The sequence below is a fragment of the Schistosoma haematobium genome, chromosome 6 (assembly GCF_000699445.3).
Source record: "Schistosoma haematobium chromosome 6, whole genome shotgun sequence".
In the NCBI taxonomy this organism is placed as follows: Eukaryota; Metazoa; Platyhelminthes; class Trematoda; order Strigeidida; family Schistosomatidae; genus Schistosoma; species Schistosoma haematobium.
In genome coordinates, this window is record NC_067201.1 from 4,007,811 (window position 1) to 4,021,277 (window position 13,467).

The window sequence follows — 13,467 nt, forward strand, 5'->3', positions numbered from 1 at the left end:
GGTATTTATTATCATTACATCATAACTATCAATTATTTTGAAATATTAATACGAACTACTAATGAAGTTCTAAGGAAATAACACTAACAGTAGTAAGATATTTATAAACCATGTCGATATATACGCTGTACAACCAACTTATGAATATTATAAGGAGAAGGCATAAGTGTTAAGCGTTTTTTTTAAAAAATTACATAGTCACTTGTTTCTACTCCGTCTCCTTTCGCTCATTTACTACTGTCAATGTTCCAGAATATTCTAATATATATATCAGGGGTTTTTGTGGATATTATAATAATTTTAATAGTTGAGCATATGAGTCAATTGAAGCTAGATCACTATGGAAAACCTGCAAATACTAAAGACAATGGGGTAAAGTGGCTCAATTTCGTGGATTAGTTGAAGTTAGACATTAACACCATTGGATACCGGCTGGATCGGTGGTCTAGAGGTTAAATGTTCACGCGCGAAATCGATAGGTTCTAGGTTGGAATCTGACAAAACGGGATCGTGGATACGAACTGCTGAGGAGTCCCACAATATATATATATATATACTTGATCTACTTCATGTACCCTCTTAAGTTCATTTGCATATTTCCTATTCTATTCTGATGTTTGTTTGTTTGTTTTGTTTTGTTTTTGCACTATAAACTTCCAATTAAATTTTACAATTTCAGTGAGGGAACAACATGTTTAACCATGACATTAAAAAGAAGGAAAGATGTTTTTTCCTAAATTTAAAATCCCATCAATACAACATAGTGATTATTCATTTACTTATAGAAGAAGTCAAAGTACTTCAATGACTGAATATTAATAATGAATATCAATTTGAGAAATAATTTAAGGTTATCATTAAACATCTTATTGTAATATAATAATAGATAATTAATTAATTATTTAATTAATTGTTTTTTTTCTTTTTCCATTTTAAGAAAGAAAGAAAACATTCCTTTAGTATGTACTACTTGTAAGTGGTAGTAGTAGTACTATAGTTAATGTCAAATTAGTAGAATTTCTATTTTACAGAAATCATACATTAGAGATAAACAGTATAAAAGAAGAAAAAGAGACTTAAACAACAACAAAAGCAACAAAAAAGAAACAATTAACACCTTGCTGCTCTATTTCGCTCTCATTCTTTTGTTTAGACATTATATGATACATTTAATCATCTAAGCAATCGCTAAGATTATTCATTGTTTTGTTCTGCAACACTCATATAGCTACAAGCACTTTATATATATATATATATGGCGAAATATATATTTGACTAGATATGAATATACCGCCCAACATATATTAAACTGACTTAAAGACAGAATGAACAATGTCCAATGATAAGGAAATTTATTTGTATTTGATTAATGCCTAGCCGCTGACAATGTTAAACTAAACAGAGAAAATCTATTACTACTTATATTATTATTATTATCACTACTACTACTACTACTATTATTATTATTATTATTAATATGACAAATAATCCTAATATAAGAAATTTTTCTTTAGTAATTCAATAAGTGAATAACAGTTTGTTCCTTTTTCTTTTCTTTTCTCTTTTTTTTCTTTATATTATTACATTTTTTTAATGCAATATTTGTAAATATGAATTACTATTATTATTATTAGTTCTCTTTTAATATAGAATTAAAAGTGATTTGATGTACTCTAAAAGAAGGAAAATATAAATTGTACATAGAATAATAATAATAAGAATAAGAATAATAATAATAATAATAAGAAGAAGAAGAAGAGGGAAGACGAATGGTTTTGGTGTATATCATTTTTCGGTGAGACGATAATCAATGGACGAACCAATCAGGTATAAGATAAGAGGTCTTGAATTTTGGCGCGAAAATCACTCATTTATTTGGCTAAATAGTGTTTTGGCATTAAACCTAATTCTCAAATTTAATCATCAACTGTAAATCATAATTCTAATTCTTCACACAGGTTTATAACCTTTATTTGGTCTTGGTTATTAGGTGAACACTTTCAAGATCACTTAAGCGTCATTCGAAGGTCGTTCATAAATTATAATCTCATCACTTCTTAGATGTTATTCAATATATAATGATGAAATAGAATAGATCAATTTTCAATTTAATGTTGTTAAACTAAGTTTTATTTAATTCAGACATTGAAAAGTTTATTTTTAGTCTTTATAAAATTGCTTAGATTTAAAAATTAACCCACAGACGACTTATAAATTAGATTATTAAAGTCATATTATGAAATAGAAAGAAAACATGTTTATTTATTTATTTTGTGTGTGTGTATGTAAATTTGTCTGTAATAAAACTTGTACGACAATCTTAGTTTTCAATGGTTAAGATCATCAGTCAATTGAAACTAGACCACCATGGAAAACCTGGAAGCACTGGATGGCCGTTTCGTCCTATTGTGGGACTCCTCAGCAATGCACATCCAAGACCTCGCCCTCTGCGAGATTCGAACCCAAGACCTACTGGTTTCACGAGAGAGCACTTAAACACTAGACCACTGATCCGGCATTCAACGGTGTTAATGTCTAACTTTTGATGGTGGAAAAAAACAAACAAACAAAACTTTTATAAATCTATATGATATTTGTAGTTGTGTGTATGTGTGTGTGAGAGTTCAGTTTGTTTATCCATTGAAATCATTATAATATCCACAAAACCCTTTCTGATAATAATCAACATATGCTCATTAGTGACTGATTTCAAGAGGTATTTCCTGGAATTCTAATGAGAAGCAGTGACCAGTGGAATTCAACCAGGTCTGTTGTGAGATAGAAACTCACTGGTGACAATGGTGGATGAGTAGTTCAATTTCGTGGATTAGTTGAAGTTAGACATTAACACCATTGGATGCCGGCCAGCTCAGTGGTCTAGAGGTTGAGCGTTGGCGCGCGAGACTGATAGGTCCTGGGTTCGAATATCGCGAGGCGGGATCGTGGATGTGCACTGTTAAGGAGTCCCACAATAGGACGAAACGGTCATCCAGTGCCTCCAAGTTTTCCATGATGGTCTAGCTTCAATTGACTGATGATCTTAACCATTGAAATCTTAGTTTTGTTGTAATGAAAAATTATTTATTCAGGTAGTTGGCTTCCAATCAGATCTTTTAAGTAAGACCTACTCTTAATATATGACTGTTTAAACTAAAGCGGCATTAAATGGTTTGATTTATGAAACAGTTAATTATTTATGTTAAATGATAATGAGATAGTGATGTATATCATGCTTGTCTAGTCCTTAGTGTTAATAGTTCGTGATAAATCAATGTAAATGTACCAGTTGTACAGGATATCAGCTGTGACCTGAATAGCTCAGTAATAATGTTATAGAATGTGAGAATAGATGATGCATCAGTTCCCTAAAGATTACAGTTATATTTGCCTAGTTAATCAGGATCAACTATCACGAGACCTAGATCTACGGTTTCTTGTTGATTAACTTCAATGAACTAACATGTAAATGTTGTGATCAATTGTATGAATATACCTTAATACATCAATGAATGATTAGTGGTTTTTAGTCATAGACATTTGATTTCTATTTTATTCAATGTATAAACTTGATCGAACATTTTTAGTTGAAGATGTTTCTATATATAACACTAGTAATAATGATAATTCCAAACTTAACTGATGAAATCATATGTATCAATTTCTTTGATAGATTTCAACGAACATAAATGTTACTTAGAGATATTCTTTTACTAACCACCTTCAACTATCATCTAATATTAAAACAATCTCATGTCATCTTTATTTAACCTAATAATTTCATAAATATTATGCAGAGAAAAATTCAATCCATAAGGACCTTATGACTAGACACATATAGCAATGGTTATTACTCAATAATCGATAAGTCGGAATATTACCGGTTGTATATATATTACTATACTTGTAATTATATTTATCTATTATAAGTTTTATAATGCATTAATTAGATTCATACTGGCATAGGGGATCCTCGTTAACAATCAACGTATTATTAGTAGTACTAATAATAATACTAATACACATATATGAAGTTTATTGTTGTACAAAATGAGTTATGTAAAAGAATTGTTCCATCATTGTTCTCACATTAATTCACCTATGTATATTCACAATGAATACACAACGCACCCACATACACAACACATGCCCACCTATGTGTGTGTGTATGTATGTGCATTACATTAAATGATGTACCCTTTTATTTATGAATGAAAATTGGCAAATTAAGCAATACAAATTAATCACATAATATCAAGACAATAAACATGTTAAGAGATAGAATGATAGAACAACAAATAGTATTATGTAATATACATTGTAACAAAATAATTCTAAGGTTAAAAGGTAAATAAAAATAGATTTAGAGAAAATTTTGATATTTCCAAAGGGTCTCAATCATTTCATTATGATGATGATGATTATTATTATTAATATTGAACTTATTGATGTTGATGAGAGAGATGCCTATCTCTTTTAGGTCAGATAAGATAATGAATGAATGAATGAAATTAGATTAAATTGAATTTGATTTAATTTTTTTACTAATCAGTATTATTCATGATCGACATTTTATTTAATAGAAACATCAGTAAAAGTGATCTTTATTATGGAATAAATGTAAATTATAAATAGAGGTGAATAAGTTGAGGGTTGTTTTTTGATACCTCCAACCATCATGGAAAACATGGAAGCAATGGATGGATGTTTCGTCTTATTGTGGAACTTCTCAGTAGTACTCATCCACGATCTCGCTTCGTGAGATTCGAAACCAGGACCTAATAGTCTTGCGTGTGAGCGCTTAACTTCTAGACCACATTCAACTGGCATTCAACGATGTTTATGTCTAACTCCTTCCAAATATTTATTTGAACTTTACTTATTTAATATGATGAAGAGAGACTTCTTTTCTTTTCTTTTTATTTAGATTTTTACTCTGCTATAGTACAGACTCAGCTAAGATCTATCTACGGAATCTTTAATATTCACTAAGTATGTTGTAGCCAACATTTTCAAGTACGTTTTATCCGTATATATTGACGTGGGATTTTCACCAAAGATTTCATTACTAGACCTGACTTTTATGTTTGCTTGTTTTTCACCCAACATATCGAGTTGTGCTATGTTGAATATGTCTATAACAAACCCCTTCTGATATTAATCAACATATGCTTCAACAGCTATTTCCTTCAGTTCTAGTGAGAAGCAGTGACCAGTGAAGTTCAACTAGGTCTGTAGTGAGATAGTAACTCACTGATGACAATGGTGGATGTGTGGCTCAATTTCATGGATTAGTTGAAGTTAGACATTAACACTGTTGAATGCCGGCCGGCTCATTGGTTTAGTGGTTAAGCGTTCACTCACAAGACTGATAGGTCTTGAGTTGGAATCTGACGAGGCGGGATCGTGGATGCGTGCTGCTGAGGAGTCCCACAATAGGACGAAGTGGCTGTCTAGTCCTTGCAAGTTTTCCATGATGGTCTAGCTTCAAACGACTGATAATCTCAACTATTAAAATTGTCTAGAATTTGTCAAGAATCATTCGAAATTATTGGTACATTAGTTAATGTGGTTCTTTTTAATAGAGTTTTATTCTATGAGCTGGATGGTTTGGTCGTATAGACTTCATCGTTTTTCCGAACAACAACAAAAAACTTCAAGTAGAAGAAGTGTAACCCTTATATTTAAAAGAAAAATGCATTTTAATGTTTATAGTATGATAATCAATAAGATAAGAGATGAAATAAATATTGACTTACACGAAGAGGCTCCACCATTTTTACCAAATAAATCAAATATTTTTGGTATCTATTAAATAGAATGAACAGAATAAGTTAAATAAATATAGCGATAAGAAAAACAATATTAATACAATAACAATGTACAACCCTAATTTTAATCATCAGTATCACAAAACAAAAGACAATAGATTGACAAATGATTAGAAGATCTCAAACTAACTTAATAATAATAATAATAATAATAATAATAATAATAGCGGCATTAATTCATGGAGTCACTAACTGTTAGATGTAACTATTAGATAGCGGATAATCAAATTCTTTTTTAGTTGAGATGTGTGATACAATTGAAACAACTAAATGTAACATGATGATCGAAAGTAATAAGGATTCAAAATAAACTATACAAATGTAAATCTATTCATTGAATAAACGATTTGTAAATAACACTTCATCTTCATTTGTTTCAGCGTATTTTTCATACTAATAACCCTGTAACTCGAAGGTAAGTATATCATTCTATGCACAGAACAAGGATTTAAATTATACATGAAATTCAAAACCTTCTTTCACAACATTTTTTTCTCTCTCAATAGTAACCTAGCGTAACACTATGACGGTTTTAAGAGATACAAATGAATAAATCGATTTTATCTCATATTTATACACCAAGATGTATTACTTCAAAAGCCCATAGACTTCTGAATTTGTCATCTCTTTCAAATATAAATCGTCAAATAACAATTAACAGTTACTTACCAAGATCATAAGATTGAAGTTTAAAAAATGTGCACCCACAAAATATTTCAATAATATAAACGAAAACACTCAGAATAATATTGTCGATAGTAGTGGAGATACAGTAAATAAAGATTTAAAAGAAGATAAGAAACCAATGCTAAGCCATGTCAACTAAGCTCTTCAATGATTACTTCAAATGGTTATCAAAAACAAAGTTTCAACTTCACAACACAACTCCAATTCAAGGATGAACTAAACTTGTCATGTCAATTCTACAGTTTTGCTAACCTGTTAATTTATATACTAGATTAAGTAACGAATATATTTTAAACAATATGATAATATAAAATTTAAACAGCTAGTACATGGTTGTGAAGATTGTTGAATTTCAATGTAACCACAAATCGATCATGTGCTTACTAGTGGCTAACTTCGAGAAGGAAGAAAGGAAGGAGTTCTAGTCAGAAACTGTAAGGCGTGGATCGGTAAAGCAAGAGCAGCATACTTACAAGTGAAGAACATCTGGAACTCGAAACAACTGTCAACCAACATCAAGGTCAGGATTTTCAATACAAATGTTAACACAGTTCTACTGTATGGGGCAGAAACCTGGAGAACTACGAAAGCCATCATCCACAAAATACAGGTGTTTATTAACAGTTGTCTACGCAAAATAATTCGGATCCGTTGGCCAGACACTACTAGCAACAACCAACTGTGGGATAGAACAAACCAGATCCCAGCAGAGGAAGAAATCAGGAAGAAGAGCTGGAAGTGGATAGGACACACATTGAGGAAAGCACCCAACTGCGTCACAAGACAAGCCCTCACATGGAATCCTCAAGGCCAAAGGAAAAGAGGAAGAACAAAGAACACATTACGTCGGGAAATGGAAATAGACATGAGAAAAATGAACAAGAATTGGATGGAGCTAGAAAAGAATGCCCAGGACAGAGTGGGTTGGAGAATGCTGGTCGGCGGCCTATGCTCCATTGGGGGTAACAGGCGTAAGTAAGTAAGTAAGTCATAAACTGTGACAAGTAAAGCTAAACTGTATCAGGTGGAACAAACATAATTACCCGATACAATCGAAGATTGTCGTCTGATATCATGGGTTGATTGAAGTCAAATTATCACAACAATGGATCGAGATTCAAAAGTCTAGATATTAAGCACTTACACGCAAATCGAAGGTTCTGTGTTACATCACTATGTACGAGGTAATGGATGTGCACTTCTAAGGAGTTCTGTACTAGAAAGAAACGGGTATCTAGTGCTTCCAGTTCTCAATGATTATATATTTTTGGTCAGTTAGGGATCTCAATAAAATCTAGCAATCTCAACAACCCCACACTGTAAAAATAAACGTATATTACTAGACAATCGTAAGTATTATTTAGCAATCTGTGTACAATAAACAATGCTATTGCATGAAAACTGACCAAAAGTTTAGATTAGACAAAAATCAAAAGAACAACCATGAAAGTAACTATTTTTTCTGATATAACCATCTAATGGATAAACCAAAAAACGAATAAACTATCTTGACATTTCTGAAAAGTAACTGGATTGTTACTACAAGTTAATCTGACATTTATTAATAAGATAACAAATTAATTATCTTAACTATGTGACCTCGATTTACTAACTGCTAACAGGTAACATGAAAGATGAACTAAAATGAAAGACATTATGCACTAGAATTATGAATGCATGCATTTATTTCACAGAATAATCTCAGTTGGAGTACCAGTAGAGATCAGGAACCACTGGACTGCTTTTACGTCCCAGTATGAAACTTCTCCGGAGTACGAAACCGCAAAAACGTCCATTCAGTGATACTCAGAGTTATGCATTTCCTGACAGACTTGGAATTTCTAGGTTCAAGTCCTGGAGGAATCGTGAGTGCTTAATGCCAGGGCGACAACAACTGTTCAATATACCCCGAACTCCAATGGTACCCTGATTGAGATCGTTTAGAAGAACGATGAAAGCTCCACGACCAAACCATCCAGCTCAGAGAACGAAACTCCACCAAAATAAATTCATAATATTCATTTGAGAAAATAACAAGAATAAAAAGGAATTTCAGAATAACACTTCAATGTATATCGACAACGTAGAACTATGCTGATATACAATAAATAGAATGAAAAACTTCGTTTATATTTTTTCATAATTAACAAGAAAAAAAGCACTTTTATTCACTACGTAATAAAGTTATTTGTAGGTTAGGGAGCCCTAGAGATGACTAACAATTCTTTTAAGAATATATATATATGAAATAAATAATGGACAGACAAGAAAGATATGGTGCCAATATCTTGATAAACTATGTGATGTAAACTCAAGGTTAAGGGTTTATTAATAATAATAATAATAATAATAATAATAATAATAATAAAGCCAACAGTATGAAATGTATCAGCAAGCTAAAAATAAAAAAAGAAAATAACTAGAAAGTAATCTTTAATTAACTCAACCTAAAAACTTCATTATTATGAATAGAGAGTCCGAGATAATAAAACATATAAAGATTATTTCAATGGTTGAGATCATGAAGCTAGACCACCATGGAGAACTTGGAAGCATTGGATGGTCGTTTCGTCCTATTGTGGGACTCCTCAACAGTGCGCATCAAGATACTGCCCCGCGAGGTTTGAAACCAGGACTTATCAGTCTTGTGAGCGAGCGCTTAACCTCTAGAACACTGAGCCGGCCGGCATCCAATGGTGTTAATGTCTAACTTCAAATAATCAACGAAATTGAGCCACACATCCACCATTATCTTCAGTGAGTTACTATCTCACTACAGACCTAGTTGAACTTCAATGGTCATTGCTTCTCATTAGAACTGTAGGAAATACCTCTTGAAGCCAGTCACTAGTGAGCATATGTTGATTATAATCAGAGAGGGGTTTTGTAGATATTATAGAAACTCAGTAGCTTCAATTGACTCATAAATTCAACTATTAAATTACTATGATATTCACAAAACCCCTTTCTGATTAAAACTTAAAAGACAATTATAACGAATACGCTTTTTTTAAAAAACCAGATGTTAAATAATATGGATCTGTTTAAGTTGTAGACATGGTGAATATTAAATATTTTGTACTACTTTTCTATTCATTTCATTGAGTTCATAACTAATGGTATCATTGTTAGTAGTTTAATTCAATCAATTAAAAGTATAACAAACCGAAATAATTTATGTTACATCTTAAAATTATTTGCATACATTTATAATTATGATTTTAAGTAATATAGGAACATCAATTTCGATGCAACGCAAATGCTTAACCTCTAGACCACTGAGACGGCATCTAATGAGAAGCAGTCACCAACAAAGTTCAACCGGATCTGTTGTGAGATAGTAACTCACTAAAGACAATGATGGATGTATTGCTCAATTTCGTGGGTTAGTTTAATTTAGACATTAAAATCATTGGATCCCGGCCGGCTTAGTGGTCTAGAGGTTAAGCATTCAAGCGCGAGACCGATGGATCCTGGGTTCGAATCTCATGAGGTAGGATCGTACAAGCGTACTGCTGAGAATTCCCACAATAGGACGAAACGGCCATCCAGTGCTTTCAGATTTCCCATGATGGTCTAGCTTCAATCGACTCATGAGCTCAACTATTGAAATTACTATAATATCCACAAAAATCCCTTCTGATAAGAATATCACTGTTAAAATGGAAATGAAAAATAAAAACTTCCCCCTATCATCAACACTATAGTTAAAAATAATAATAAATATATTTTCTTCGTAACTTAACATATCATAGTGAAGGTAATGATTTTCATAATATAGAAAAATGTATATCAAGTTGTCAATGCGCAATAACAACCTATATATATATATATAGCTGATATCCTACACAATAAAACTCAAGTTACATGAGTTTACTACTAAGAAACCGATTGTAGTAACTTAGAAGTCATTCTTTTTCGGTTAAATATAGAGAAAAAGGTGAAACTTTTTTCTATTCTCTTTACCTAGAAAATTTTAATTTGGTAATTTCTGCCAAAAAATTTATTATGTCACAAACACAATTTTTGCGTTATTCAGAAAGAAAGAAAAAGTGTGTGTGAGAGAGAGAGAGAGAGAAATCAAACGACTTATCATCAGAATAAGTATTCAAAAGAACATAAAAAGTAGGAAGTGATACATACAAACACTGGGGATGTATTGTGTATACGGAAATATGAACATATTAAACAGAACAAAACAACATGGAATACGTATAGGAAATAAAACTTCAACATAGTGTTGACGTCTTGATTGTCGTGGTACTAGTAATAGTAGTAGTAGTAGTGTTCTAACTCAACTATTAGCTTGAAAAGGCGAATCTCCGCAGTGAGAGCAACAGTAATAGTGAAAGATACGATAAATGTGAACTAATTCGAAAGGAGAATAGATTTTAGTGTGAGAATTACTAACCTACTTATCCGTCATTTTTTCTACTGCTTTCTACTATCTGCTGACGTTTCAAGAGACTGTAGTCAGTCAGTCGGTCAAGCACTCATGATCAACTCAGAATCCGGTATAATAGAGTATAGGTCAGCACTTTCATATCTAGTGTCAACATAGTGTGATAGGAAGTCAAAACGATGAGATGCATATAACAATGAATAATATTGAGAGCAATAAAACCTTAGTTATAAGAAATACAGTTTCAAAGGAACCAGTGAGATCGAACAACGGGAATTATGAATGACACATAGATACAAAACTCATTTTGAGTCAACAGTAGCCATTTATGAGAGCATATTAACTTCACAAATAAAAGGGTAAAGAAACGACTACAAAACAAAACTTGAGAGAAAGTGAATGGGTTGGAAGCCAGTGGCGACCAAACCAAGGAATTGCATCAGTCGATAAAGATAATAAATATTAGACTGCGTTATGTGATAGGTGAAGACTATCTGGTTTGGGTCCGTGGGATTGCCGTAAATAATGGTTAGAGACTTTGAGTGATATGGTTCAAAATCGTTCACAAAGGAGTAAGTGCACTAACTCTTGATCTTCTCCCGTATCTAAAGTTCCTAAATTTTTCATAATCTCTTTATTTCACCAATTTATATTTTCTCGAATCATATTTTCGATGTCTGATATTTTCTATTACTACTAGTACCATAAATACCATTACACTGAGATTCGCTGTAACAATTTCACCTTATCATGCTAATGGGGTGTGATAGTTTGAACCAATGTACACATGTGTTAGGTTTTACGCTACGTATGATTGACTGAATGTAATACAACAAAGATAATGAAATTAAAAGACAAGATACATATAACCTGGATTGCATCATCGTTAGTCATCATGAACTACAAGCTCGGTAAGAAGACCATAATTTAATATTTAGATACAAACACAAATTCCCTGGGTCCAGTGGAAATAATTATAATATAATCTCAAAAATTATTAATGTATATTTACAATTGTTAGAATTCGGTCTTCACTAAGGACATGACATACAGGATATTAGTCACTACCCAGTGATCAATCATTTGTAAGTGCACCTTGATTCTACAGTAGGTCAGTCACGGCCCGGATAACTCAGTAGTAACGCATCTGACTATAAAGCCAAGTTACAAGAGATCAAGTCCCACAGGGAGCATGAGTTCCTTCAAGAACACTTGCTGAAGAGTGCCAAATAGCACAAAACCTAGGTCAAAGGTTTCTTATCGACTACTTCCAACCACCACCTTATAACAATATAGATAACTCAATCGATCCACTTGTTAAAAACCTAAAACTATTTGTTCTTATCAAAATTAAACCTGAGGTGTAATACTGAGGTTATTCAAATTTATCAATGATTTTCACTTGCACTATACTTGCTCAAATTGTCATCTCTTTGAAATATAAATCGTCAAATAACAATTAACAGTTACTTACCAAGATCATAAGATTGAAGTTTAAAAAATGTGCACCCACAAAATATTTCAATAATATAAACGAAAACACTCAGAATAATATTGTCGATAGTAGTGGAGATACAGTAAATAAAGATTTAAAAGAAGATAAGAAACCAATGCTAAGCCATGTCAACTAAGCTCTTCAATGATTACTTCAAATGGTTATCAAAAACAAAGTTTCAACTTCACAACACAACTCCAATTCAAGGATGAACTAAACTTGTCATGTCAATTCTACAGTTTTGCTAACCTGTTAATTTATATACTAGATTAAGTAACGAATATATTTTAAACAATATGATAATATAACATTTAAACAGCTAGTACATGGTTGTGAAGATTGTTGAATTTCAATGTAACCACAAATCGATCATGTGCTTACTAGTGGCTAACTTCGAGAAGGAAGAAAGGAAGGAGTTCAAGTCAGAAACCGTAACAAGTAAAGCTAAATGTGTTAGATCTAACGAAGATACTAAGTGTTTACACACGAGATCGAATGTCCTGTGTTACATCTCTATGTACGAGGTGATGAATGCGCACTACTGAGGAGTCCTGCACTAGAAAGAAACGGGTATCTAGTGCTTCCAATTTTTAATGATTGTCTCACTTGGATCGGTTCATGATTTCAAAGGACATTTAAACTCTTTTATAATAATAGTAAAGATAGAATAAAAATCTATCAAACCCTTCTTAATGAATAAACTAATATGATTACCTTTATTCACAGTAATTCTCTAGTGTTTATATTTAAATACCTTTTATCATTTCAAAATATAAATTAATATCCATTTCAATGTTTTAATTACAAGAGTTAAGATAGCGGGAGACAGAGAATCAGATTATGTATCTCAAATTATATTATTTCTTTTACAAAAAAAGATGAGAAGAAAAAAATAATCAGGCAAAGACAATAACGGCGTGAATTTCCGAGGAGAAAACAAGTAAATATTCAATGAATGTGTGTGTGTGTGTGCAAATGAGTGAGTGAGTAAGTGAGTGAGTGAGTGAGTGAGTGAGTGAGTGAGTGAGTGAGTGAGTGAGTGAGTGAGTGAGTGA

General features: G+C 32.0%; 1 protein-coding gene across 2 annotated transcripts in view; it reads right to left on the bottom strand.

Moving 5' to 3' along the window:
• The window catches only part of MS3_00008350 (uncharacterized protein), a 141,083-nt gene that overhangs the window by 89,251 nt on the left and 38,365 nt on the right, over positions 1-13,467 (bottom strand). For both annotated transcript variants that reach the window (XM_051216712.1, XM_051216713.1), the window contains exon 2: positions 5,757-5,805. In XM_051216712.1, coding sequence (XP_051065303.1) covers positions 5,757-5,805 — 49 coding nt within the window. The remainder of the gene's footprint in view (positions 1-5,756; positions 5,806-13,467) is intronic.